This window comes from Bos grunniens, chromosome 19, assembly GCF_055505025.1.
Source record: "Bos grunniens cultivar Pamir isolate PY7600 chromosome 19, Bosgru_T2T1.0, whole genome shotgun sequence".
NCBI lineage: Eukaryota > Metazoa > Chordata > Mammalia > Artiodactyla > Bovidae > Bos > Bos grunniens.
In genome coordinates this window covers 6533448-6557424 of record NC_141183.1, presented here as the reverse complement: position 1 = coordinate 6557424, position 23977 = coordinate 6533448, and the positions used below count along the sequence as shown (strand labels likewise).

At 55.9% G+C, this 23977-nt stretch overlaps 3 protein-coding genes across 6 annotated transcripts; all 3 read left to right on the top strand.

The window, feature by feature from the left end:
• Window positions 1-2963: 2963 nt before the first annotated feature.
• On the top strand, window positions 2964-7989 carry LOC147351024 (CMRF35-like molecule 6). Of its 2 annotated transcripts, XM_086355248.1 has the most exons (4): window positions 2964-3363; window positions 3840-4169; window positions 5912-6035; window positions 7352-7989. In XM_086355248.1, exons 1-4 carry the CDS (start codon window positions 3303-3305, stop codon window positions 7497-7499), a joined length of 663 nt encoding a protein of 220 aa, XP_086211374.1. In that variant the 5' UTR covers window positions 2964-3302; the 3' UTR covers window positions 7500-7989. The 2 variants fall into 2 exon arrangements, with proteins under 2 accessions (XP_086211374.1, XP_086211373.1); XM_086355247.1 differs by lacking the exon at window positions 2964-3363 and having other exon boundaries at window positions 3647-4169.
• A 2423-nt stretch (window positions 7990-10412) lies between these two features.
• On the top strand, window positions 10413-14434 carry LOC147351023 (CMRF35-like molecule 6). Of its 3 annotated transcripts, none has more exons than XM_086355245.1 (4): window positions 10413-10782; window positions 11294-11623; window positions 12533-12644; window positions 14129-14434. In XM_086355245.1, the coding sequence occupies exons 1-4, from the start codon at window positions 10722-10724 to the stop codon at window positions 14274-14276; spliced, it is 651 nt and encodes a 216-aa protein (XP_086211371.1). In that variant the 5' UTR covers window positions 10413-10721; the 3' UTR covers window positions 14277-14434. The 3 variants fall into 3 exon arrangements, with proteins under 3 accessions (XP_086211371.1, XP_086211370.1, XP_086211372.1); XM_086355244.1 differs by having other exon boundaries at window positions 12457-12644; XM_086355246.1 differs by lacking the exon at window positions 11294-11623 and having other exon boundaries at window positions 10572-10782.
• Window positions 14435-17944: 3510 nt separating this feature from the next.
• LOC147351022 (CMRF35-like molecule 6) lies at window positions 17945-23908 on the top strand. Its single transcript, XM_086355243.1, has 4 exons — window positions 17945-18027; window positions 18364-18693; window positions 20436-20559; window positions 21876-23908. Exons 2-4 carry the CDS (start codon window positions 18393-18395, stop codon window positions 22021-22023), a joined length of 573 nt encoding a protein of 190 aa, XP_086211369.1. The 5' UTR covers window positions 17945-18027; window positions 18364-18392; the 3' UTR covers window positions 22024-23908.
• The last annotated feature ends 69 nt before the right edge of the window (window positions 23909-23977 follow it).

Sequence of the window (23977 nt, the reverse complement as noted above, 5' to 3'; positions counted from 1 at the left end):
GTGTTGCAAAGAGTTGGACACAACTTAGGGACTGAACTACAACAGCCTACATTGGGCAGGGGCAACCTGCTTCACTGAGTCCACCCCGCCCACGCTAATCTCACCGGGAAACGTCCTCACACACACCTCCAGAATTGTTTAATCTGGGTGCTCTGTGGCCAGGCAGGTTGATGCATAAAATTAACCATCACAACAGGAACCCCTACAGAAAACCAGATGCATTTCCTGAATTACTGTTGCCGTTGCCCGTGTTGATTCTTCCAACCAATCAGCACAGCCAGGAGCCGGCAGAAACTGCTTTCGGCTCAAGAAATGTTTTTCTGGAAAGGAAGATTCCCTGGGGAAGTTAGTGAGAAGGGAGAGATCTTGGTGGGTGGAGAAGGTGTAGGAAACAGTCCAGATCAGGTTTCTCAATTGAGGTTACCATGGTGGCCAACAAAATTTCGTCTAGTCAAGGCTATGGTTTTTCCTGTGGTCGTGTATGGATGTGAGAGTTGGACTGTGAAGAAGGCTGAGCACTGAAGAATTGATGCTTTTGAACTGTGGTGTTGGAGAAGACTCTTGAGAGTCCCTTGGACAGCAAGGAGATCCAACCAGTCCATTCTGAAGGAGATCAGCCCTGGGATTTCTTTGGAAGGAATGATGCTAAAGCTGAAACTCCAGTACTTTGGCCACCTCATGTGAAGAGTTGACTCATTGGAAAAGACTCTGATGCTGGGAGGGATTGGGGGCAAGAGGAGAAGGGGACGACAGAGGATGAGATGGCTGGATGGCATCACTGACTCAATGGATGTGAGTCTGAGTGAACTCTGGGAGTTGGTGATGGACAGGGAGGCCTGGCGTGCTGCGATTCATGGGGTCGCAAAGAGTTGGACACAACTGAGCGACTGATCTGATCTGATGGTGACCAACAAACCTCCCCTTCTGCTTCCTGGCTCTGATGACTGTGCTTCTCCCTCTTGCTGGCCCCTGGCTCTTTCCCCTTCAGAGTCACCATATGGTGAGGAGATACTTGGGCTGTTGTGCCAGAGGAATCTGGGTTCGGGTCTTGACACCGTCACTTATGATATGCTTCTGGCCAGTTTGCTTGGGCTTCCCAGGTACCGCAGCGGTAAAGAATCTGCCTACCAACTCAGGAGATGCGGGTTCGATCCCTGGGTCAGGAAGATCCCCTGGAGAAGAAAATGGCAACCCACTCCAGTATTCTTGCCTGGGAAATCCCATGGAAAGGGGTGCCTGGTGGGCTGCAGTTCAGGGGGCTGCAAAGAGTCAGACACAACTGAGCGACTGAACACGCACACATGCAGTTTGTCTACCTTTTGATTCGTGGGGAAGGTAGTTGGGAATAGGTGAGGTTTATCCATGTACTCTTTACTACATGAAAAAGACCGGTAAATGATCAATTTCCACCCCCCCGCCCCCGCCAAAATCAAGCAAACTTTCTGAAGCATAATTTCACATTTTGATTTTGCATGTGTGTTCATGACTTAATTTTTTATTTCCATGTTTTGGTTTTTAAATTCTTTCATAAAAGGTTTATTAATTACAATGTTGTGTTAGTTTCAGGCGTACAGCAAAGTGATTCAGTTACACACATACATGTATTCATTTTCAGATCCTTTTCCCATATAGGTTATTATAGTATGCTGAGCAGAGTTCCCTGTTTTACACAGTAAATCCTTGTTGGCTATCTATTTTACGTAGAGTATTTATGTGTTTGTTAAGCTCAAACCCCTAACGTATCCCTACCCCCACCCACATTTCTCCTTTGGTACACCGTAAGTTTGTTTCTGAAACCTGTGAGTCTGATTCTGTTTCGTAAATAGTTTATTTATATCATTTAAAAAAACAACTGGACTCCATGTATGATACATGATATTTGTCTTTCCCTGACTTACTTCACTCAGTGTGACATCCTCTGGGTCTGTTCATATTGCTGCACACAACACTATTTTGTTCTTTCTAAACTGGTGCTTAAGTTCTCTTATCGAGGTAGAGCATGCAAACAGGAAGGGCACAGGAGGATTGAGATGGAGACAGCTGTAATCACAGTGTTGTCGGGAGAGAGGGCTATTGTAATGCCAGAGGGAGAGGAGGGAGAAAGAGGGAGAGTTCGAGAAATCCAAGACTACAGGATTTGGGTTCCAGGATTATTGTGGCCTCTGATCTTGATAAGGCAGTCTAGAAGAGGGACAGATCTGGGAAGAGAGTGTTTAGGAGGAAATCAGTAGACCTGGCTTTTGCAGGAAAAGGTGGAGAAACGCATAAGGTGGGTGAGATGACCCTGTACCTGGACCGACCTGCCTATCAATCCCAGGGGAAACCGACCCTAAACCATGACGTCATGAGGACGAGTCACTCTGAGTGAGGACAGACCTGCCTGCCCACCTCCTGGGAAGGACCACCCCCCTCTCTGCATCTCTGCTCATCACTGCGAACTTAAAGAGAGGCCAGCTCGGGTGTCTTCGGGCAGACCGCCCCCATATTATACAGCCGCCCCCTCCACGCTGTTGGGTGGAGGGTAAAGGGCTGGAGTGAGATTCCCTGGGTCCCAGCTTTCCCCTTTGCATCTTTCACCACTGAACTGCCCTCGCTCACACTCAGTTCTCTGTGCTGAGGCTCACGATACAGTCCACTCTCAAGAGTAAAAAGTGAGGGACGTGGAGGGTTGGGGTCAGCGGCTCCCCGTCTGTGTCAGGGATCCAGGAGACACACTGGGAGGGAAGCCATGGGCTATGGGATTTGCTCTTGGACCCAAGACAGGACCTTCTGGAAGCACGCTCTCACGGGTGCCTGGGTCTGCAGGTTGGCAGGACACAGACCCACTGTGGTCACCACCCAGGCCAGGGAGGATGGAGGAAACTGGCACCTGCCCCGGAGCCATCCACCCTGACCACAGAGGAAATGATGTATCACCAAGGGTGGGACGCACCTCGGAGAAAGAGCCCAGCGTGGCCCAGGTGTTGGGGGGCGCGCATGAGACCCACAGGGGCAGCTGTGGGCTGAGCAGAGTGGGCCGCTCATCCTCAGAAGGTGACCGCGGACGTCCAGTCACGAGACTGAGAGAAGCCGGGGGTCACCAGCTGGCGTTGCACGGCCCTTCTGCTCCTCACCCCGAGATTTCTGCACGCAGCCCAGTACTGGCTGCCAGGAGGACTGTGGAGACCAGGGACAGGGCTGGACCAGGAGCAGAGAGGCCCAGAGGAGCAGAAGTGGGCATCGGGAGGGAATCCCCTGAGGAGGCCTGACCCTGTACCTGCCCGGGGCCTGGCGCTGCTGCAGGTGGCATCCCTGCCGGGGAAATGACCCCGAGGGGCAGGGCCGGGTGGCTGCCTTCAGCTCTGCTGCTGCTCCAGCTCCCAGGTAGGTGGTCAGCCCTTCCTGGGGGAGGGGAGGGGCAGGGCTGGAGCTGGGTGAGTGGGGGGCCAGCAGCGGGGGACGGGGAAAAGGTTCCAGAAGGGCTGTCGCCTGTCTCAGCAGCGAGCAGGAGGGTTCAGGGTGCGAAGCAGGTGAGCCTGGTCCACTGTGCTGGTGGGAGGGGGCGCCTGTGAGGGTCAAACCTCAACAGTCACAGTCAGAGATGACCTCTTGGGGCACAACACACACACACACACATACTCACATACACACGCACACACACCCTGAGTTTTCTGTCTCCACGGAACCCTCTCCTCTGTGAGGAGGGACCTCCTTCCCCCTTCTTCCACCCCTGGGTCTGAGGAAGGGCCTGCCTCCTGCCTTGGCCTCCTCCAGACCCCACGGGCCCTCGATGGACCTGCATCCAGGGCTCCCCAGACCCAGACTCACTCGATGGAGCTGGACTCAGTTGTGTTTTACAGGCTGTTTGTCCCTGAGTGGCCCCCGAAGCGTGACAGGCATCGTGGGGGGATCCATGAGCGTGGAGTGTCAGTACCAGGAGGCATTCGTGGACGACATCAAATACTGGTGCAAACACCCGTGTGTGTCACCGTGGAAGATTGTGGAGACCAGAGAGTCAGAGAGAGAAGTGAGGAGGGGCCGCATGTCCATCAGAGACTGTCCTGCAAGCCTCACCTTCACAGTGACCTTGGAGAGCCTCAGAGAGGAGGATGCGGGAACGTACGGATGTGGGATCTATGTGCCACTTTCACGTGACCCCACCTTCCAGGTGGAGGTGTCTGTGATCCCAGGTGAGCCTGAGATGCCAGCTCTAGGGCTGCTGACGTACCTGGGACCCTGACCCTCAGGAAGGACCTGGAGCAGAGGGTGTCGAGGGTCAGTGATCAGGACCCAGGCTCTGAGTGGTCGGCAGGCACACAGCACACGTCCACCTCTGGTTCTTCGAGACCCTCTCTGTGTCCACCCCTGACACACCCTCACACCTGAAGCTCTCCTGGGTGGAAAGGGAGGGGGAGACGCCCTGAATCTGGGGGCCTGCTGCCTTGCCGACTTCACAAGGGTCAGGTCCACTCTGAAGGTGACCCTGTGTCTCTTCCTGGACTTCTCTGGCCAGCCCTATGGGGCGGGGACCAGCAGGGCCAGCAGGGGGCACTGCAGTGTCGTGGAGGGCTCCTGGGGCCCCAGCCTCGCGGTGGTGGTCCTGGGGGTCTGCAGCAGCTGCGAGAGGGGGGAGGTGGAGTCCCGGAGCCCACGTGGGGCTCTGAATGCTTTGGAGACCCCTCCCGCCTCCAGCCTGATCTTGCCTAACCCTCTTCCTCCGGCACCTGGCACCCGAGGAGGAAACCCAGAGGAGCCCGTTGGGCAGAGAAGGATGAGGAACAGGGCTCTTAGGAGGTGTTATGGCCCTCAGCGGACCGCCACGTGCTGCAAATGAATCTTTACACTTTTCTTTCTTTCTCTTTGGCTGTGCTGGGTCTTGGTTGCTGCACGCGGGCCTTCTCTGGTTGCAGCAAGCAGGGCCTGCTCTTTGCCGTGGCGCTCGGGCTTCTCACTGCGGTGGCTTCTCCTGCTGCGGAGGACGGGCTCTAGAGCCTGGGCTCAGTTGTTGTTCATGCCTAGTGGCGTGTGGGATCTTCCCCGACAAGGATCGGACCCACGTCCCCTGCGTTGGAAGGTAGATTATCTGCCACTGGACTGCCAGGGAAGCCCCAGTAAGTCTTTAACAGAAGGCTGCTCTGGTTTCCTAAGGACCCAGTCACGATACTGTGTCCATATATTCGCTTTCTCCCCTTGACTTCTTGTTCTGAGGTTGTGCCCGGCTAACCTGAGTTTCTTCCTGTTGGTCGCTGCTTCTCTCTCACGAGGGAGGTTTCCTTTGTATGTTTCTATTTACAAAAAAGGAACCGAGAGTTACTGGCTCCGCGGGGTGTGTTGGGGAAGGGCTCTGTCCACTTACCTCAGGAGAGGCCACATTTCACGGGGTCCACCAGGTTGATATCTCTCTAGATCTTTCTGGTCACGCCCTCCCATGGAGAGGACTGCCTGGGGCCCTGGGCCTGGCTGACAGGTGACACGGGGTCTCCTGATTCAGCTCAGGCTCAGCTGCAGGACTTTGATCTGAGCTTCGCTCCAGCCACTCCCCTTGCCTGGCACTGTCTGCCCCGTCCCTCTGTGTTAATCCCAAAAGAATACGTGTCACCCCGTTTGTCCCCTGGCAGGGTGGGCCAGGAGGACAGAGGTGTGGCTGTGCCTGGGGGTGACCTGGAGCCAAGTGCCCTCTCCACACTCTCAGATCTCCCGGGGAGCAAGGCCATATGCCTCTGACAGTGCCCACCTGGCCAGGGGGCATCTGGAGAAGGGTAGGGAGGGGGGCCCAGGGTGTTGGTCAGGCCTGGGTGTGCCCGTGAGGGTGGTGGACACAGCACGTCCATCCAGATGTTGTGAGTGACCTTGACTGGGAGTCAGAACCACACTGGGACAGAGGCGGGCCCCCAGGGGGCGAAACGGGGCCTGACTTGTGTTTCTCCCTCAGTCTCTATGACAACCACCAGCCCCAAGAGGTCCACAAGCACCCCGGAGTCTCCCACTACCTTGGCAGTGCCCACCTGGAGCGCCGTGTCCGAGCAGGAGGCCCCTGATCCCAGCCAAGCGCATCGGTAAGGGACCCCCATCCCAGGACATCTCACCTGGGTGATTTCTAGGTGAGACCGGGGAGTAATAGGCAAGTCTCCCTTCACCAAGGACCCTAACTTATTCAACAAATTCTGTAACAAGCAGTAAAGGTCCTACTAAGTGCCTGGAGCTCTCGTTGACTTGGGATCCAGCAGCAAAGCACACAGACACAGTTCTGCTCTGACAGAGCCGTGTTCTAAGTGGCGATTCACACGGTGAGCAGATCGGCACGTCGGTTGTGTAAATACACCATCTACTGATGAGTGCTTGGAGGAAAATGCCACCTGTGGAGGGGCCAGCATGTGTGGGAGGCTGGTGGAGTTTGCTGGTTAAAACACAATGATGAGAGGGCCCCTAATTGATTACAGACGCTTGAATGGAGGCCTGCAGGATCTGGGAGCCAGGCATGCCGGGATCCTCAGAAATGAGGCACCAGGCACAAGGAGGGGCAGGCTGAACAAAAGGCCCCCAGCCCAGGGCAGGGCAGGAACAGACGCTCTGGGCATTGGTGACCCCTCTGTCCCCTGGAGCCCTGGTCATCTGTATCATCTTGCTGAAGAGCCCTGGCCTCTGAGGGTGCAGAGCTGAGGGGCTCACTCTTTCATCAGCCAAGGACTTTGAAGGACTGGAGCTTTGGAGACCCTGGGCAGGTCCCGGCTGCTCACTGAATAAGACAGAACAGTCCCTGCACTCAAGGCGGCTGTGCTCTATTGGCTAGCAGACATCAACCAAGTCTCCCCAGTGTTGGGTTCTGTACCCTAGACTGCAAAACCCCACCTGAGGAGCGTGTTAGTTGTTTCAGTCCTGTCTGACTCTTTGCGACCCCCACGGACTGTAGCCCACCAGGTTCCTCTGTCCATGGGATTCTCCAGGCAGGAATACTGGAGTGGGTATCCATTCTCTTCCTGAGGGGATCTTCCTGAGCCAGGGATCGAACCTGGGTCTCTCCTGCATCGTAGGCAGATTCTCTACCCTCTGAGCTGCTGGGGAAGCCCCCATGAGGAGGGCACAAATAGAAATCCTCCTAATGCCCAGGTCCCCCTTGGATCTCCAGTCTCCCTCACATGATTCTCATGGCGGCATCCACTCTTATGTCCACAGTCCTAAGTCTCAGGGGCAATTCTTGAGATCAGGGTCCAGAAGTCCTTCAGGTGAGGCTGCTCTGTGTTGGGTTGATCCTTGTATAGTTTCTTGTAGCCACAGAATCTGTGGGGGCAATGTGGACGCGGGGCAAGCAAGGTGGAGACACCAGGGCCTCCCCGAGGATGCTGCTCACTCTCCGTCCCCGTGTCCTCCACAGGCCCCTGCTGGGCAGCGTCCACTTCCTGCTCCTGGTCTTCCTGAAGGTACCCCTGCTCCTGGGCATGCTGGGTGCTGCCCTCTGGGTCAACAGGCCTCTGAGGAGCTCTGCGGACAGGCAGAGTCAGTCCATTTACGAGAACTGGTAGCCCCATTGTTCATCGTGTCCTCTTCGATGATGCAGTCGGACCACTGGATGGAAGTGACCTTCTGTCCGTCTGTCCTGTATCACCCTCTACCTCTCTTTCAGAACACTGTGTTTGTGGATTTCCTTGTAGCTTTCTTTCCTTGCCCATGATTCTCTAAAACCAAAAGCATACCTCCTCAATAGGTGCTTCTGAACTGTACCCACAGGTCAATATCGAGTACAGAGCTTCCAGCTCATCCGCGGAGCATCGTTCATGCACTGAACTCTCAGGCGCTCTCTCTGCAGTCTTCAAACCCCAGGAGTGTGGGAATCTTGCTTTTGGGTCTGTTTTGATGGATCCAGGCAGTTCCATGGTTTCCCACATGATCCATGCTACCATAATCACCCACCCTCCACAGGTCTCGGATCCATTGTGGGGAATCTTCCAGTTGCTGAGTGTGTCTATTTAAGTATGCATTCTGAAGCTCAGGAAATAAATAGCAATGCAGAGATTTGATGGTCCAGGGGGCCAGCATGCATGGGACCTGAATCCAAACTCCATTCTGCACGAACCTCCACACCCCACTGTCCTGTCTAATGGACCAAAGGGCCATGTTGGGTTTCTCCAATTGGTGTGAATTCAGAACAGAATCCACCATTGCATGGAAAATCAGCTTATTCCCCTCCCCATGCCCAGTCAAACTGGTTAGTGTGTTTAGGTCCTTTGTGGATGGCTGGTAGAAGAATAACAGTACAGAATTTATGCAACCATCACAGAATCCTTCCTTCCTCCTGTTCAAAGGTAACTCAAGCCCCACCCTCACCCCATCATTCAAGGCCCATGGTGGTAGACCTGGTTCAAGTTTTTAAATCAATGAGGGGGCAGGGGTGAGTCTTCTAGTCAATAGCTTAATCTCCATGACTTGTAGAGACAAACACCTGGGTAGGCTGCCCACAGTTTTGGTTCAAACTGCATCGTGATGAACTTGCCGGCAGCAAAGATCTCTGAGAGGCAGGTTATCATCTTGACTCATCCATCTGAAGCAGCCAGGGCCTGGGGACTTGCAGCCACTTTTCATGCAGCAAATATATGGGGAGAGGACCAAAGTAGTAACCACTAACCTAGGCGTTGCTTCCAACCATGTTTAAACAGAAGACAGAGCCCAGCTTTTGGTGCTCACATTCCAGTTGGTGGACAGAGAGAAAACAGGCACAATAGCCAGGTATGCAGACATGCAGATGTCCGGGTCCACACTGAAGAGTATCTTGTAGTAAAGTAAGACAAGAGGAGGTGCTGTTGGTGAGACAGCAAGGGATGAGTCCTATCAGCCTCGTGAAGAGGGTGATATTTAACAAGTCCAGAAGAAAGTAATGCAGTGAGCCCTGTGGGAGCCTGGAAGAAGAGCCCTCAGCAAAGGGAACTTCAGGTGCAAACGTCCAGCCTTGGGAGCATTTTCTAAGCGGATCCAGGGATGAGCAGAGGGCAGATCCTTGCAGGGTCCACTGGAGCCATGTTCTCCAAGATCATGGTCCAGTCGTGTTCACCAGCCTGAGTAGAAAAAGGAAAACCAGGATTGGAGAACCTAGTTTCCTGAGAGCAGGGGAGTCCTGAGAGACGAATTCAGTCAGTGATCCCTTAGCTGAATTGCCACAGGCTATGCTGGAAAGACACTGGGCTTCAGGCAAGATGGGGACCATCAACTCGTGGGGCCACAGCCCAGATGGAGACACACAGGGAGCCACAAATCCCAGGAGATAAATCCAAGAGGGGTTCAAATGGTCCAACAGGACACATAACAAGAGCACCAACCTAAGCTGGGAGGGTCAAGGAAGCTGTAGAGTCAAGGGTGTTAGCTGTGGGTCAACGTGGGGAGAGTGGCAGCCTGGGGGTGGAGCTGGAGTCAGGATGAGGTGGCTGAGTTCTGGGCCTTGGCGTGCTGCCATGAGCTGTGGGAGAGACCTGGTCAGAACACGGGGCTTCATCTGGAGATGGGCAGGGGTCAGGGGGGTGATCGGTGATCGATCAAGCAGAGTGAGCCGGCTCTACTGCATGCCTCCAGCTGCGCACTGGGACCCAGGTCTACTGCCCGAGCCTAGGAACTGGGGAGAGTCAAGACCCACATGGGAGGAATGGGCGACCCTGGTTTCTGCAGACAATCTTGAGAAGCTGAAAAAACCTACCCGAGGGAAGGACTGCAGTCCCCCCGTTACCCCGTCCCACTGCCCAGGAAGATTTGACTTGCTGGCTCTGCACGTCACGTGAGCATGCCACTGTGAGTGAGGATGGGCAGTCTGTCTCCTCTCTGCGGGTCATCCCCTCCCTCATCTCTGCACCGTCAAGAGGCCCCTGCTCATCACGTGGATCCAGAGAGGCCCCAGCAGCCCATGCCCTCGCCCACCCGCTCTGTGCCACTGATGGGGGAGGAGGCTCCCCTCAGCCCCCAGTTCCCCAGCTTCTCATCCCTCCACCCAGCGTCCTCTCCCCTGGCCTCCATTTCAGCCTCTCTCTGCTTCTCAAAGGGGAGTAGACTCTGCCCAGAGGCGGAGCATGAAGAAGGGTTCTTGGAGGCTTGGGAACCGCTGTTATGTGTGTGATGTGGGCAGCGAGGGGCCCAAGAGGGGGGAAGCCACAGCCTGAGGGATGTGTACCCTGGGGGGAACCAGAGCCAAGGTGGGACGTAGGAAGTTGCCTGGGGTCACAGGGCAGAATTGCCGGGGAAGGAAGAGGATTTGGGGTTCTGTGGGGGCAGAGTCTTGTGGTCGCCCAGAGCTGCAGGTGGGGAGACAGTGACCCCTTGGTCACCACCAGGACTGGGGAGGATGGATGAGCATGACATCCACCCTCAGACTTCCCATCCTGACCACAACGAAATGACGCATCGCAGAGGGCGGGGATGTGCCACGGAAGAGGAACCCAGCTTGTGGTTGGGCGTGTGAGACTGAGAGAGGATCTGCTGTGGGTTGGGCGAGGAGTGAGCAGCCTCCCCGATCGAGTGGCCCGGCACGTGTCTAGTCGCTGAACTGAGTGGAGCTGAGGGCAGCGGGCTGGACCAACCGTGTTCCCCTCCCCCTAAGCTTCCTGCCCCCTGCCCCCTGGACCACCTGAGCTGACCTGGGCCGGGACCAGGAAGCAGAGAGGCCCAGAGGAGCAGAAGTGAGGACTGGGAGGGACTCCTTTGAAGAGGCTCAACCTTGTCCCTCTCCTTGGCCTGGCGCTGCTTCAGGTGACATCCCTACTGGGGAAATGACCCCGAGGGGCAGGGCTGGGTGGCTGCCTTCAGCTCTGCTGCTGCTCCAGCTCCCAGGTAGGTGGCTCAGCCCTTCCTGTGGGAGAGGAGGGGGCAGGGCCGGAGCTGGGTCAACAGGGTTGGGGGGGTGGGGGTGGGGCCAGCAGCAGTGGGTGGGGAGAAGGTTCCAGGAGGGGCTGCCGCCTATCTCACCAGCAAGCAGGAGGGTTCAGGGCATGAAGCACGTGAGCCTGGCCCACTGTGCTGGTGGGAGGGGGCGCCTGTGATGGTCACACCTTAATGGTCACAGTCAGGGATGACCTCTTGTGGCACCACAAACACACACACACACACACACACACTCACACACACATGGAGGTTTTCCCATCCTGGGCTCTTCTGTCTCCAAGGACACCCTCTCCTCTGTGAGGAGGGAAGCTCCTCCCTGTCTTCCTCCCCTGGATGTGAGGAAGGCTCCCTTTCTGCCTTGGCCTCCTCCAGACCCCACGGGCCCTTCAGGGACCCGCATCTGGGATTCCTTTGACCCAGGCCCACCTGATGGAGAGCCAGACCCGGTTGTGTTTTCCAGGCTGTTTGTCCCTGAGCGGCCCCCGCAGAGTGACGGGCATCGTGGGGAGATCCCTGAGCGTGGAGTGTCAGTACCAGGAGGAATTCATAAACAATACCAAATACTGGTGCAAACCCCCATGTGTGTTATTGTGGAGGATGGTAGAGACCACAGAGTCAGAGAGAGAAGTGAGGAGGGGCCGCATGTCCATCAGAGACCATCCTGCAAGCCTCACCTTCACAGTGACCTTGGAGAGCCTCAGAGAGGAGGATGCGGGAACGTACCGGTGTGGGATCGATGTGTTATCTACATTTGACCCCATCTTCGAGGTGGAGGTGTCTGTGATCCCAGGTGAGCATCCTCCACCCTCACTCCAGCACCAGGCTGGTCACCCGGACCCTCAGGAAGGAAGTGGGACAGAAAGGCTGGGCCAGGATGACCGGGAGGGGGTTGGGCGGTGAGCCTGGCTATGGGTGGTGTCTTGGGCCCATGCTTGTTTGCACACATGCACATCTCTGTCTGTGAGTGGGGCCACCCTAGAGCTACACGTGGACACCGTCAAGGTGGGCATCTTCCTGCTTCACGGGCAGGCGGGCATCCTGCTCTGGGGTCCAGGATGCCTGCTCTCCTCACAAGCGCACGTCCACTCTCAAGGGGCCCGTGTCTCTTTCTGGCCTGTGCAGGGTCCTGCCTATGGGGGGCGCACTCTCACAAGGCCCCACTGTATACAGGCCGGCCTTGACCCCGGGGCCCTGAGGACCTGAGACAGGCCCTACCCTGAGCCCAGGGGTGGGACCTGCTCCAGAGCCCACACCTGCACCAGGCTTCACCACCATCCCCGCTTCCAATACATACCCTGCCCTTGTGCTGGCCCAGAGGCCACCAGTGACCCTCCAGTGTTCTGGAAGGACCTCCTGGGGTTCTGGGGCTTCTCTCGTAACCCCAAGGAAAACGCAAAAAGGAGCCCCTACTCTGTCCCTCTTGGGACTCGCCCTGCCCTGCCAGGCTGACCCTCTCTGTCCCTCTTGCTTTCCACTTGGCATTGACCGTGCTCACCTGCCCAGGGTGCATCTGGAGGGGTGGGGGGAGGGGGGCCCAGGGACTGGCCAGGCCTGGGTGAGGCCATGGGGAGCGGTGGACCCCTGACCAGATGGCCGGAGTGACCTTGACTGTGTGAGTCACAGCCACACGGGGACAGAGTGTGGGACGCGGAGAAGGAAGCGGGGCCTGTCTTCTGCTTTGCCTGCACCCCTGCTACAGCCACCGGCCCCGAGAGGTCCACGGGCTCCCCAGGCTCTCCCACGACCCTGCCAGTGCCCACCTGGAGCACCGCATCTGCTCAGGAGACCCTCTATCCTGGCCAAGCTCCTCGGTAAGGGCCCACGTCCCAGGACATTGGCACCTGGGTGGTTTCTCCTCTGGGTGAGGGGCCAGGTTGGGGATCTGGGTCTTCCGTCTCCGGGCCCCTCGTTTATTCCCACATCGGACTGTGAAGGTCCTACTACGTGCCTGGGGCTCTGCTGTGGATGCAGTAAGACCACCCAGGCAGGATCCGGCTCCGATGAGAGTTGTGCTGTAAGGGGCAAGTCACGCCCTGGACCAGTCCACACAGAGTTCCTATGTAAATACGGTGGTTTGTGATGAGTACTATGGAGAGATACCAGCCGCTGGGGTTCAGTGAGAGTGTGTGTGGGAAGGTGATTAGATTTGCTATTTCATACATGATAAGCAGGGACGCCTGGCTGAATCATTTGAGGAGACACCTGCAGGATTTGAGGACCCTGGCATTCAGGGTTCCAGGAAGAGAGAAAAGTGAGTGCAAATGTCGCACAGAAGGAGCCTTCAGGACCCCGGCCCAGGGCAGGGAGGAAGCAGGTGCCCTGGGCATTGGTGGCTGCTGCACTCTGTCCCCTGCCTCCCCCCAGCCCTGGTCATTGGTGATCTCCTGTTGAAGGCCCCAGGGTCGGAGGGCGGGGAGAACTAAGGTGGTCATTTATTCATCCATCAACTACCATGCACTTTTTTTTTTACTTTGACTTTTCACCATAAAACTTTTCTAAATTTAATTTTTATTTTGTATTAGATTATAAGGTTTAGGGTACATCACAACTTTTAAAAATTAATTCATTTCTTAATCGGAGGGTAATTGTTTTACAGAATTATATTGGTTTCTGCCGAACACCAACATCTATCAGCCATGATTATTAGAGTATACCAGAGTTTTTAAGTGTTGACCTTTGGAGATCTGTCCTGAGTTGCTTAGTCATGTCCAGTTCTTTGCGACACCGTGGACCGTAGACTAGCAGGCTTCTCTGCCCATGGACTCTTCCAGGCAAGAATACTGGAGTGGGTGCAGTTTCTTACTTCAGAGGATCTTCCTGACCTAGGGATCGAACCCACGTCTCTCAGACCTTGGGTCTTTGGAGGTATCACACTGGTACCAGTTTCTCCCTGTGAATAAAACAGTCCCTTTCTTTTTGGGAAATCTGTTTACAGGAGAGCAGACATCACACAAAAAAGCCTACTACTGATTACTATACCCTGGAAAGGATAACCTCACAAGTGGAGGGCCTTGGAAAAAATTCTTCTCCTGCCCAGATCCCTCAAAGATCCCTGGTCTCCCTCATGTGATTCTCATGGCCACGTCCAGCCTCATGCTCACAGTCCTAATTCTCAAGGGCTATTATTAAGCAGAGAAAAGTGAGCAGAGGGCCTTAGAGTGGGCTGCCCTGTCTGGGGGTGATGCTTACGTGGATGGTCCTGGACTCAGGGCACAGGGACGGGGGTGGGGAGGGACTGAGGGACCAGGGTCCCCACTAAGGGTGCTGCTCCCTGTCTGTCCCGTGTCCCCAACAGGCCCCTGCTGGGCAGCGCCCACTGCCTGCTCCTGGTCTTCCTGAAGGTGCCCCTGTTCCTGGGCATGCTCGGTGCTCTCCTCTGGGTCCACAGGCCTCTGAGGAGCTCTGCGGACCGGCAGAGGCAGTCCATTTACGAGAACCAGTAGCCCCCATGTTCATCGCGTCCTCTTCGATGATGCAGTCTGCCGCAGGATGGAAATGACCTTCTGTCCAGCTGTCCTGTATCACACTCCACCTCTCTCTCAGAACTTCTTTGTAACTTTTTTCCTAGAACATGGTTCTCATAAATCCTAAATGTAACCTACTCAATAGGTTCTTCTGAACTGTAACTACAGATCAACGTTGAGGACATACCTTCGGGTTAACTCACAGAGCATCGCTCATGTATGGATCTCTCAGGCGCTCTCCCTGAAGTCTTCATCCCCAGGAGTGTGCAAGCCTTCCTTTGGATCTGTTTTGGTGGATCCGAGCAGTTCCATGGTCTCCCCCACCATCTGTGCTACCACAATCCCTCACCTTCCACAGGGCTCGGATCCACCACGGGGAATCTTCCAGTTGCTGAATCAGTTTAATTAATTATGCATTCTGAAGCTCAGGAAATACCAATGCAGAAAATTCATGAGTCCTTTGGGCCCACTGAGACTGAGTTCTGAGTCAAGATTCCATTGTTCACACACCTTCATAAGCCTCCGCTCTGTCTAATGGACCAAAGAGTCATGTTGGGCTTCTCCAATTGGTGTCAGTTCAGAACAGAATCCAGAGTTGCCTGAAAAATTGGTTATTCCCTCCTCATGCCCAGTCAGACTGGTTAGTGTGGTCAGGTCCTTTGTGATGGCTGGTAGAACAGTAAGATTACTCAGTTTATGCAACGTAACAGAGTCCTTCCTTCCTCCTGTTCAAGAGTAACTGAAATCCTTTCCCAGCCCATCATCCAAGGCCTGTGGTTTTAGACCTGGTTCAAGTTTGGAAATAGATTGAGGGGCCATGACTGTTTCCTCTGTTCAATAGCCTAGTCTCTGCTACTGAGAGCAACAAAGAAAGGCTTGAGTCGGCTGCCCACCGATTTCAGTTCAAGGTGTATCATGATGAAATGTGGGCACAAACATCCCGGAAAGGTAGGTTATCGTCATGACTCGTCCATTTGAAGCAGCTGAGCCCGGGGGAATTTCACCAGCTTTTCATTCAGGAAACGTATAGAGATGAACAAAGTAGCAAGCACTAGTTCAGGCAATGGTTCCAACCATGAACAAACAGAACAAAATGTTAAAAAAATTTTGCTTGAACATTAAAATTGCTTTCCTGCTCTGGGTCTTTGCTGCTGTGCGGGCTCCTCTGTAGTTGTGGTGTGCAGGATTCCCTGGGTGGTGGTGCCCCGTTTTGTGGAGTGTGGGTTCCAGGGCTCAAGAGCCTCAGTAGTTGGGCTTTCCTCGCTCTAGAGCACAGGCCGATCAGTTGTGGGAAAAGGCTTAGTTGCTCCCTGGCATGTAGGATCTTCCTGGATCCACAGGGATGGACCCGTGTCTCCTGCATCAGCAGGCAGATTCTTTACCACTGAGCCACCTCGGAAGCCCAAGAGCTCGGCTTTATGGCCCTCACATACCAGTGGTTGACCCAGATAATTAACAAACACAAGAATACAGGTATGCAGACATGCAGAAATGTCAAAGTCCAAGGTGAAGAGTATCTTGGAATAACATCAAATCAGGTAAGGTGTTATTGGTGCAGTTGTGAGGGGTGACTTCTCTCAGGCTCCGTGAATAGGGTTGTATTTAACGGAGATCAGAAGAAAGAAATGGAGTGAGCCCTGTGGGCATCTGGAGGAAGAGCCTTTGGGCAGGGGGAAGACCAGGTGAAAATGTCCTGCCATGGGAGCACTTTCGATGGGGATCCAGGGAAGACTAGGGAGCAGATGCCTGCAGGGTTCGGTGGTGCCGTGTTCTCCGAGAATCATGCTCCAGTCCTGTTTCCCAGCCTGAGCAGGAAAAGACAGACCAGGATTGGAGAACTTAGTCTTCTGAAAGCAGGGGAGACCTGAGAGAGGCGTTCACCATTGATCCACTCGACAGCCCAGTAGCTGAACTGCAACACGCACATATTGTGGAAAGACTCCGGGCCATGAGGCAGGATGAGGACCCTGCATTCATGGGGTCACAGCCCAGCAGGACGCACACCGGGAACCCCAAATCCCAGGCCTGATGAAAGCCTAGGGGGTGTCATAGGCGCCAAGAGACCATAGATGGGGAGCCAACATAAGCTGGGAGAGTGGATGAGAGTGTCCAGTCGCGGATATTGATGGGTCAGGCAGAGGAGCAGGAATTCAAGGGTCTGGACCAGGCCGGAAGTGAGCAGGGCAGCAGCCCGGGGTGGATCTGCAACAGGGTGTTGAGGCCGAATACTGGGCCGTTGGGTGCTGCCAAGAGCTGTGTGGAGGGAGCCAGTCAGAACACAGGGCTTCTTCCTGGGACAGGCAGGCATCCAGGCCTGCTGTGCACTGGGACGCAGGTCTATTGCCTGTGAGCAGAACTGAGGAGAGTCAGGATCTGCAGGGGAGCAGTGGGAGACCCTGGGGTGTGCAGACCAGCTTGAGAAGCTGGAATAACCTACCCGAGGGCAGGAGGGCAGGCCCCCCACCCCCTACCCCTAACCCCCAACCCTACCCTCACCCCCAGCCCAGTGCCCGGGAAAACAGGGCTTAAAGGTCCAGCACGGCACATGAACAAGCCACATTGGTGAAGGCGTCTGTCTCCTCTCTGCGGGCCGTCCCCTCCCTCATCTCTGCACCGTGAAGAGGTCCTGCTCATCACGTGCATCCAGGAGAGGCCCAGCAGCCAGTGCCCTGGGGCCCCTGTTGTACAATCACCCCTCTGTGCCACTGGTGGGGGAGGAGGCTCCTCTCAGCCGCAGGACCCCAACTCCTCATCCCTCCACCCAGCGTCTTCTCCTCTGGCCTCCTGTCGGTTCTCAGGCTTTCTCTGGTTCTCAAAGGGGAGTAGACTCTGTCCAGAGGCGGAGCATGAAAAGGTTGGGAACCGCTATTCTGAGTCGAATGTAGGCAGGGAGGGGCCCAAGACCGGGGAAGGCACAGGCCAAGGGATGTGTACCCCGGGGAGAACCAGAGCCAAGGTGGAACATAGGAAGTTGTCTGGGGTCACAGGACAGACTTGCGGGGCAGAAGTGGACTCGGGGGTCCCGCAGGGTGCCTGAGGTCCCAGGTCATGGGGACACAGACCCTGGGTCATCCCCACCAAGGCCAGAGAGGATGGCTGAGCATGGCATCCTCATCCGAGTGTCCATCCTGACCCCAGGGAAATGATGTGCCACAGAAGCTAAGGCCCCGCAGAAGAGGAGCATAGCTGGTGCTGCTGCCGGAGCGTGTGTGAGACCGAGAGAGGACCTGCTGTGCAGGTGGGGAGGGGGCAGCACCCTAGACCGGGGGACCCTGGACGCGTCCAGTCGCTGGATTTAGAGGAGCTGAGGGCAGTGGGTCCAAGCACCTGGACCAGTCGTGCCCCTCCTTCTAAGCTTCCTGCCCTCTGCCCCCTGGACCACCTGAGCTGACCGGGGACGGGACCAGGAAGCAGAGAGGCCCAGAGAAGCAGAAGTGAGGACTGGAAGTGAGTCCTCTGAGAGGCTCCACCCTGTCCCTGCCCGGGGCCTGGCGCTGCTGCAGGTGGCATCCCTGGGGAAATGACCCCAAGGGGCAGGGCCGGGTGGCTGCCTTCAGCTCTGCTGCTGCTCCAGCTCCCAGGTGACTGGCTCAGCCCTTCCTGGGGGAGGGGAGGGGCAGGGCTGGAGCTGGGTGAGTGGGGGGGCCAGCAGCGGGGGACGGGAAGAAGGTTCCAGAAGGGGCTGCCACCTGTCTCAGCAGCGAGCAGGAGGGTTCAGGGCGCGAAGCAGGTGAGCCTGGTCCATTGTGCTGGTGGGAGGGGGCGCCTGTGAGGGTCAAACCTCAACTGTCACAGTCAGAGATGACCTCTTGGGGCACCACACACACACACACACACACACTCTCACACACACACACACACACACACCCTGAGTTTTCTGTCTCCACGGAACCCTCTCCTCCGTGAGGAGGGACCTCCTTCCCCCTTCTTCCACCCCTGGGTCTGAGGAAGGGCCTGCCTCCTGCCTTGGCCTCCTCCAGACCCCACGGGCCCTCGATGGACCTGCATCCAGGGCTCCCCAGACCCAGACTCACTCGATGGAGCTGGACTCGGTTGTGTTTTACAGGCTGTTTGTCCCTGAGTGGCCCCCGAAGCATGACAGGCATCGTGGGGGGATCCATGAGCGTGGAGTGTCAGTACCAGGAGGCATTCGTGGACAACATCAAATACTGGTGCAAACACCCGTGTGTGTCACCGTGGAAGATTGTGGAGACCAGAGAGTCAGAGAGAGAAGTGAGGAGGGGCCGCGTGTCCATCAGAGACTGTCCTGCAAGCCTCACCTTCACAGTGACCTTGGAGAGCCTCAGAGAGGAGGATGCGGGAACGTACGGATGTGGGATCTATGTGCCACTTTCACGTGACCCCACCTTCCAGGTGGAGGTGTCTGTGATCCCAGGTGAGCCTGAGACGCCAGCTCTAGGGCTGCTGACGTACCTAGGACCCTGACCCTCAGGAAGGACCTGGAGCAGAGGGTGTCGAGGGTCAGTGATCAGGACCCAGGCTCTGAGTGGTCGGCAGGCACACAGCACACGTCCACCTCTGGTTCTTTGAGACCCTCTCTGTGTCCACCCCTGACACACCCTCACACCTGAAGCTCTCCTGGGTGGAAAGGGAGGGGGAGACGCCCTGAATCTGGGGGCCTGCTGCCTTGCCGTCTTCACAAGGGTCAGGTCCACTCTGAAGGTGACCCTGTGTCTCTTCCTGGACTTCTCTGGCCAGCCCTATGGGGCGGGGACCAGCAGGGCCAGCAGGGGGCACTGCAGTGTCGTGGAGGGCTCCTGGGGCCCCAGCCTCGTGGTGGTGGTCCTGGGGGTCTGCAGCAGCCGCGAGAGGGCGGAGGCGGAGTCCCGGAGCCCATGTGGGGCTCTGGATGCTTTGGAGACCCCTCCCGCCTCCAGCCTGACCTTGCCTATCCCTCTTCCTCCGGCACCTGGCACCCGAGGAGGAAACCCAGAGGAGCCCGTTGGGCAGCGAAGGATGAGGAACAGGGCTCTTAGGAGGTGTTGTGGCCCTCAGCGGACCGCCACATGCTGCAAATGAATCTTTACACTTTTCTTTCTTTCTCTTTGGCCGTGCTGGGTCTTGGTTGCTGCACGCGGGCCTTCTCTGGTTGCAGCAAGCAGGGCCTGCTCTTTGCCGTGGCGCTCGGGCTTCTCACTGCGGTGGCTTCTCCTGCTGCGGAGGACGGGCTCTAGAGCCTGGGCTCAGTTGTTGTTCATGCCTAGTGGTGTGTGGGATCTTCCCCGACAAGGCTCGGACCCACGTCCCCTGCATTGGAAGGCAGATTCTCTGCCACTGGACCGCCAGGGAAGCCCCAGTAAGTCTTTAACAGAAGGCTGCTCTGGTTTCCTAAGAACCCAGTCACGATACTGTGTCCATATATTCGCTTTCTCCCCTTGACTTCTTGTTCTGAGGTTGTGCCCGGCTAACCTGAGTTTCTTCCTGTTGGTCGCTGCTTCTCTCTCACGAGGGAGGTTTCCTTTGTATGTTTCTGTTTACAAGAAAGGAACCGAGAGTTACTGGCTCCGCGGGGTGTGTCGGGGAAGGGCTCTGTCCACTTACCTCAGGAGAGGCCACATTTCACGGGGTCCACCAGGTTGATATCTCTCTAGATCTTTCTGGTCACGCCCTCCCATGGAGAGGACTGCCTGGGGCCCTGGGCCTGGCTGACAGGTGACACGGGGTCTCCTGATTCAGCTCAGGCTCAGCTGCAGGACTTTGATCTGAGCTTCGCTCCAGCCACTCCCCTTGCCCGGCACTGTCTGCCCCGTCCCTCTGTGTTAATCCCAAAAGAATACGTGTCACCCCGTTTGTCCCCTGGCAGGGTGGGCCAGGAGGACAGAGGTGTGGCTGTGCCTGGGGGTGACCTGGAGCCAAGTGCCCTCTCCACACTCTCAGATCCCCCGGGGAGCAGGGCCATATGCCTCTGACAGTGCCCACCTGGCCAAGGGGCATCTGGAGAAGGGTAGGGAGGGGGGCCCAGGGTGTTAGTCAGGCCTGGGTGTGCCCGTGAGGGTGGTGGACACAGCACGTCCATCCAGATGTTGTGAGTGACCTTGACTGGGAGTCAGAACCACACTGGGACAGAGGCGGGCCCCCAGGGGGCGAAACGGGGCCTGACTTGTGTTTCTCCCTCAGTCTCTATGACAACCACCGGCCCCAAGAGGTCCACAAGCACCCCGGAGTCTCCCACTACCTTGGCAGTGCCCACCTGGAGCGCCGTGTCCGGGCAGGAGGCCCCTGATCCCAGCCAAGCGCATCGGTAAGGGACCCCCATCCCAGGACATCTCACCTGGGTGATTTCTAGGTGAGACCGGGGAGTAATAGGCAAGTCTCCCTTCACCAAGGACCCTAACTTATTCAACAAATTCTGTAACAAGCAGTAAAGGTCCTACTAAGTGCCTGGAGCTCTCGTTGACTTGGGATCCAGCAGCAAAGCACACAGACACAGTCCTGCCCTGACAGAGCCGTGTTCTAAGTGGCGATTCACACGGTGAGCAGATCGGCACGTCGGTTGTGTAAATACACCATCTACTGATGAGTGCTTGGAGGAAAATGCCACCTGTGGAGGGGCCAGCATGTGTGGGAGGCTGGTGGAGTTTGCTGGTTAAAACACAATGATGAGAGGGCCCCTAATTGATTACAGACGCTTGAATGGAGGCCTGCAGGATCTGGGAGCCAGGCATGCCGGGATCCTCAGAAATGAGGCACCAGGCACAAGGAGGGGCAGGCTGAACAAAAGGCCCCCAGCCCAGGGCAGGGCAGGAACAGAAGCTCTGGGCATTGGTGACCCCTCTGTCCCCTGGAGCCCTGGTCATCTGTATCATCTTGCTGAAGAGCCCTGGCCTCTGAGGGTGCAGAGCTGAGGGGCTCACTCTTTCATCAGCCAAGGACTTTAAAGGACTGGAGCTTTGGAGACCTTGGGCAGGTCCCGGCTGCTCACTGAATAAGACAGAACAGTCCCTGCACTCAAGGCAGCTGTGCTCTATTGGCTAGCAGACATCAACCAAGTCTTCCCAGTGTTGGGTTCTGTACCCTAGACTGCAAAACCCCACCTGAGGAGCGTGTTAGTTGTTTCAGTCCTGTCTGACTCTTTGCGACCCCCACGGACTGTAGCCCACCAGGTTCCTCTGTCCATGGGATTCTCCAGGCAGGAATACTGGAGTGGGTATCCATTCTCTTCTTGAGGGGATCTTCCTGAGCCAGGGATCGAACCTGGGTCTCTCCTGCATCGTAGGCAGATTCTCTACCCTCTGAGCTGCTGGGGAAGCCCCCATGAGGAGGGCACAAATAGAAATCCTCCTAATGCCCAGGTCCCCCTTGGATCTCCAGTCTCCCTCACATGATTCTCATGGCGGCATCCACTCTTATGTCCACAGTCCTAAGTCTCAGGGGCAATTCTTGAGATCAGGGTCCAGAAGTCCTTCAGGTGAGGCTGCTCTGTGTTGGGTTGATCCTTGTATAGTTTCTTGTAGCCACAGAATCTGTGGGGGCAATGTGGACGCGGGGCAAGCAAGGTGGAGACACCAGGGCCTCCCCGAGGATGCTGCTCACTCTCCGTCCCCGTGTCCTCCACAGGCCCCTGCTGGGCAGCGTCCACTTCCTGCTCCTGGTCTTCCTGAAGGTACCCCTGCTCCTGGGCATGCTGGGTGCTGCCCTCTGGGTCAACAGGCCTCTGAGGAGCTCTGCGGACAGGCAGAGTCAGTCCATATACGAGAACTGGTAGCCCCATTGTTCATCGTGTCCTCTTCGATGATGCAGTCGGACCACTGGATGGAAGTGACCTTCTGTCCGTCTGTCCTGTATCACCCTCTACCTCTCTTTCAGAACACTGTGTTTGTGGATTTCCTTGTAGCTTTCTTTCCTTGCCCATGATTCTCTAAAACCAAAAGCATACCTCCTCAATAGGTGCTTCTGAACTGTACCCACAGGTCAATATCGAGTACAGAGCTTCCAGCTCATCCGCGGAGCATCGTTCATGCACTGAACTCTCAGGCGCTCTCTCTGCAGTCTTCAAACCCCAGGAGTGTGGGAATCTTGCTTTTGGGTCTGTTTTGATGGATCCAGGCAGTTCCATGGTTTCCCACATGATCCATGCTACCATAATCACCCACCCTCCACAGGTCTCGGATCCATCGTGGGGAATCTTCCAGTTGCTGAGTGTGTCTATTTAAGTATGCATTCTGAAGCTCAGGAAATAAATAGCAATGCAGAGATTTGATGGTCCAGGGGGCCAGCATGCATGGGACCTGAATCCAAACTCCATTCTGCACGAACCTCCACACCCCACTGTCCTGTCTAATGGACCAAAGGGCCATGTTGGGTTTCTCCAATTGGTGTGAATTCAGAACAGAATCCACCATTGCATGGAAAATCAGCTTATTCCCCTCCCCATGCCCAGTCAAACTGGTTAGTGTGTTTAGGTCCTTTGTGGATGGCTGGTAGAAGAATAACAGTACAGAATTTATGCAACCATCACAGAATCCTTCCTTCCTCCTGTTCAAAGGTAACTCAAGCCCCACCCTCACCCCATCATTCAAGGCCCATGGTGGTAGACCTGGTTCAAGTTTTTAAATCAATGAGGGGGCAGGGGTGAGTCTTCTAGTCAATAGCTTAATCTCCATGACTTGTAGAGACAAACACCTGGGTAGGCTGCCCACAGTTTTGGTTCAAACTGCATCGTGATGAACTTGCCGGCAGCAAAGATCTCTGAGAGGCAGGTTATCATCTTGACTCATCCATCTGAAGCAGCCAGGGCCTGGGGACTTGCAGCCACTTTTCATGCAGCAAATATATGGGGAGAGGACCAAAGTAGTAACCACTAACCTAGGCGTTGCTTCCAACCATGATTAAACAGAAGACAGAGCCCAGCTTTTGGTGCTCACATTCCAGTTGGTGGACAGAGAGAAAACAGGCACAATAGCCAGGTATGCAGACATGCAGATGTCCAGGTCCACACTGAAGAGTATCTTGTAGTAAAGTAAGACAAGAGGAGGTGCTGTTGGTGAGACAGCAAGGGATGAGTCCTATCAGCCTCGTGAAGAGGGTGATATTTAACAAGTCCAGAAGAAAGTAATGCAGTGAGCCCTGTGGGCGCCTGGAAGAAGAGCCCTCAGCAAAGGGAACTTCAGGTGCAAACGTCCTGCCTTGGGAGCGTTTTCTAAGCGGATCCAGGGATGAGCAGGGGGCAGATCCTTGCAGGGTCCACTGGAGCCATGTTCTCCAAGATCATGGTCCAGTCGTGTTCACCAGCCTGAGTAGAAAAAGGAAAACCAGGATTGGAGAACCTAGTTTCCTGAGAGCAGGGGAGTCCTGAGAGAGGAATTCAGTCAGTGATCCCTTAGCTGAATTGCCACAGGCTATGCTGGAAAGACACTGGGCTTCAGGCAAGATGGGGACCATCAACTCGTGGGGCCACAGCCCAGATGGAGACACACAGGGAGCCACAAATCCCAGGAGATAAATCCAAGAGGGGGTTCAAATGGTCCAACAGGACACATAACAAGAGCACCAACCTAAGCTGGGAGGGTCAAGGAAGCTGTAGAGTCAAGGGTGTTAGCTGTGGGTCAGCGTGGGGAGAGTGGCAGCCTGGGGGTGGAGCTGGAGTCAGGATGAGGTGGCTGAGTTCTGGGCCTGGCGTGCTGCCATGAGCTGTGGGAGAGACCTGGTCAGAACACGGG

Bases quoted from the DNA above. Each gene is read 5' to 3' on its own strand.
- LOC147351024 (XM_086355247.1), top strand. From the start codon at position 3,770: ATGGACCTGCATCCAGGGCTCCCCAGACCCAGACTCACTCGATGGAGC. The intron at 4,170-5,911 runs GTGAGCCTGAGA...TTTCTCCCTCAG, and splicing joins GGAGGTGTCTGTGATCCCAG to TCTCTATGACAACCACCAGC. The intron at 6,036-7,351 runs GTAAGGGACCCC...TGTCCTCCACAG, and splicing joins GATCCCAGCCAAGCGCATCG to GCCCCTGCTGGGCAGCGTCC.
- LOC147351023 (XM_086355244.1), top strand. From the start codon at position 10,722: ATGACCCCGAGGGGCAGGGCTGGGTGGCTGCCTTCAGCTCTGCTGCTG. The intron at 10,783-11,293 runs GTAGGTGGCTCA...TGTGTTTTCCAG, and splicing joins GCTGCTGCTCCAGCTCCCAG to GCTGTTTGTCCCTGAGCGGC. The intron at 12,645-14,128 runs GTAAGGGCCCAC...TGTCCCCAACAG, and splicing joins TATCCTGGCCAAGCTCCTCG to GCCCCTGCTGGGCAGCGCCC.
- LOC147351022 (XM_086355243.1), top strand. From the start codon at position 18,393: ATGACAGGCATCGTGGGGGGATCCATGAGCGTGGAGTGTCAGTACCAG. The intron at 18,694-20,435 runs GTGAGCCTGAGA...TTTCTCCCTCAG, and splicing joins GGAGGTGTCTGTGATCCCAG to TCTCTATGACAACCACCGGC. The intron at 20,560-21,875 runs GTAAGGGACCCC...TGTCCTCCACAG, and splicing joins GATCCCAGCCAAGCGCATCG to GCCCCTGCTGGGCAGCGTCC.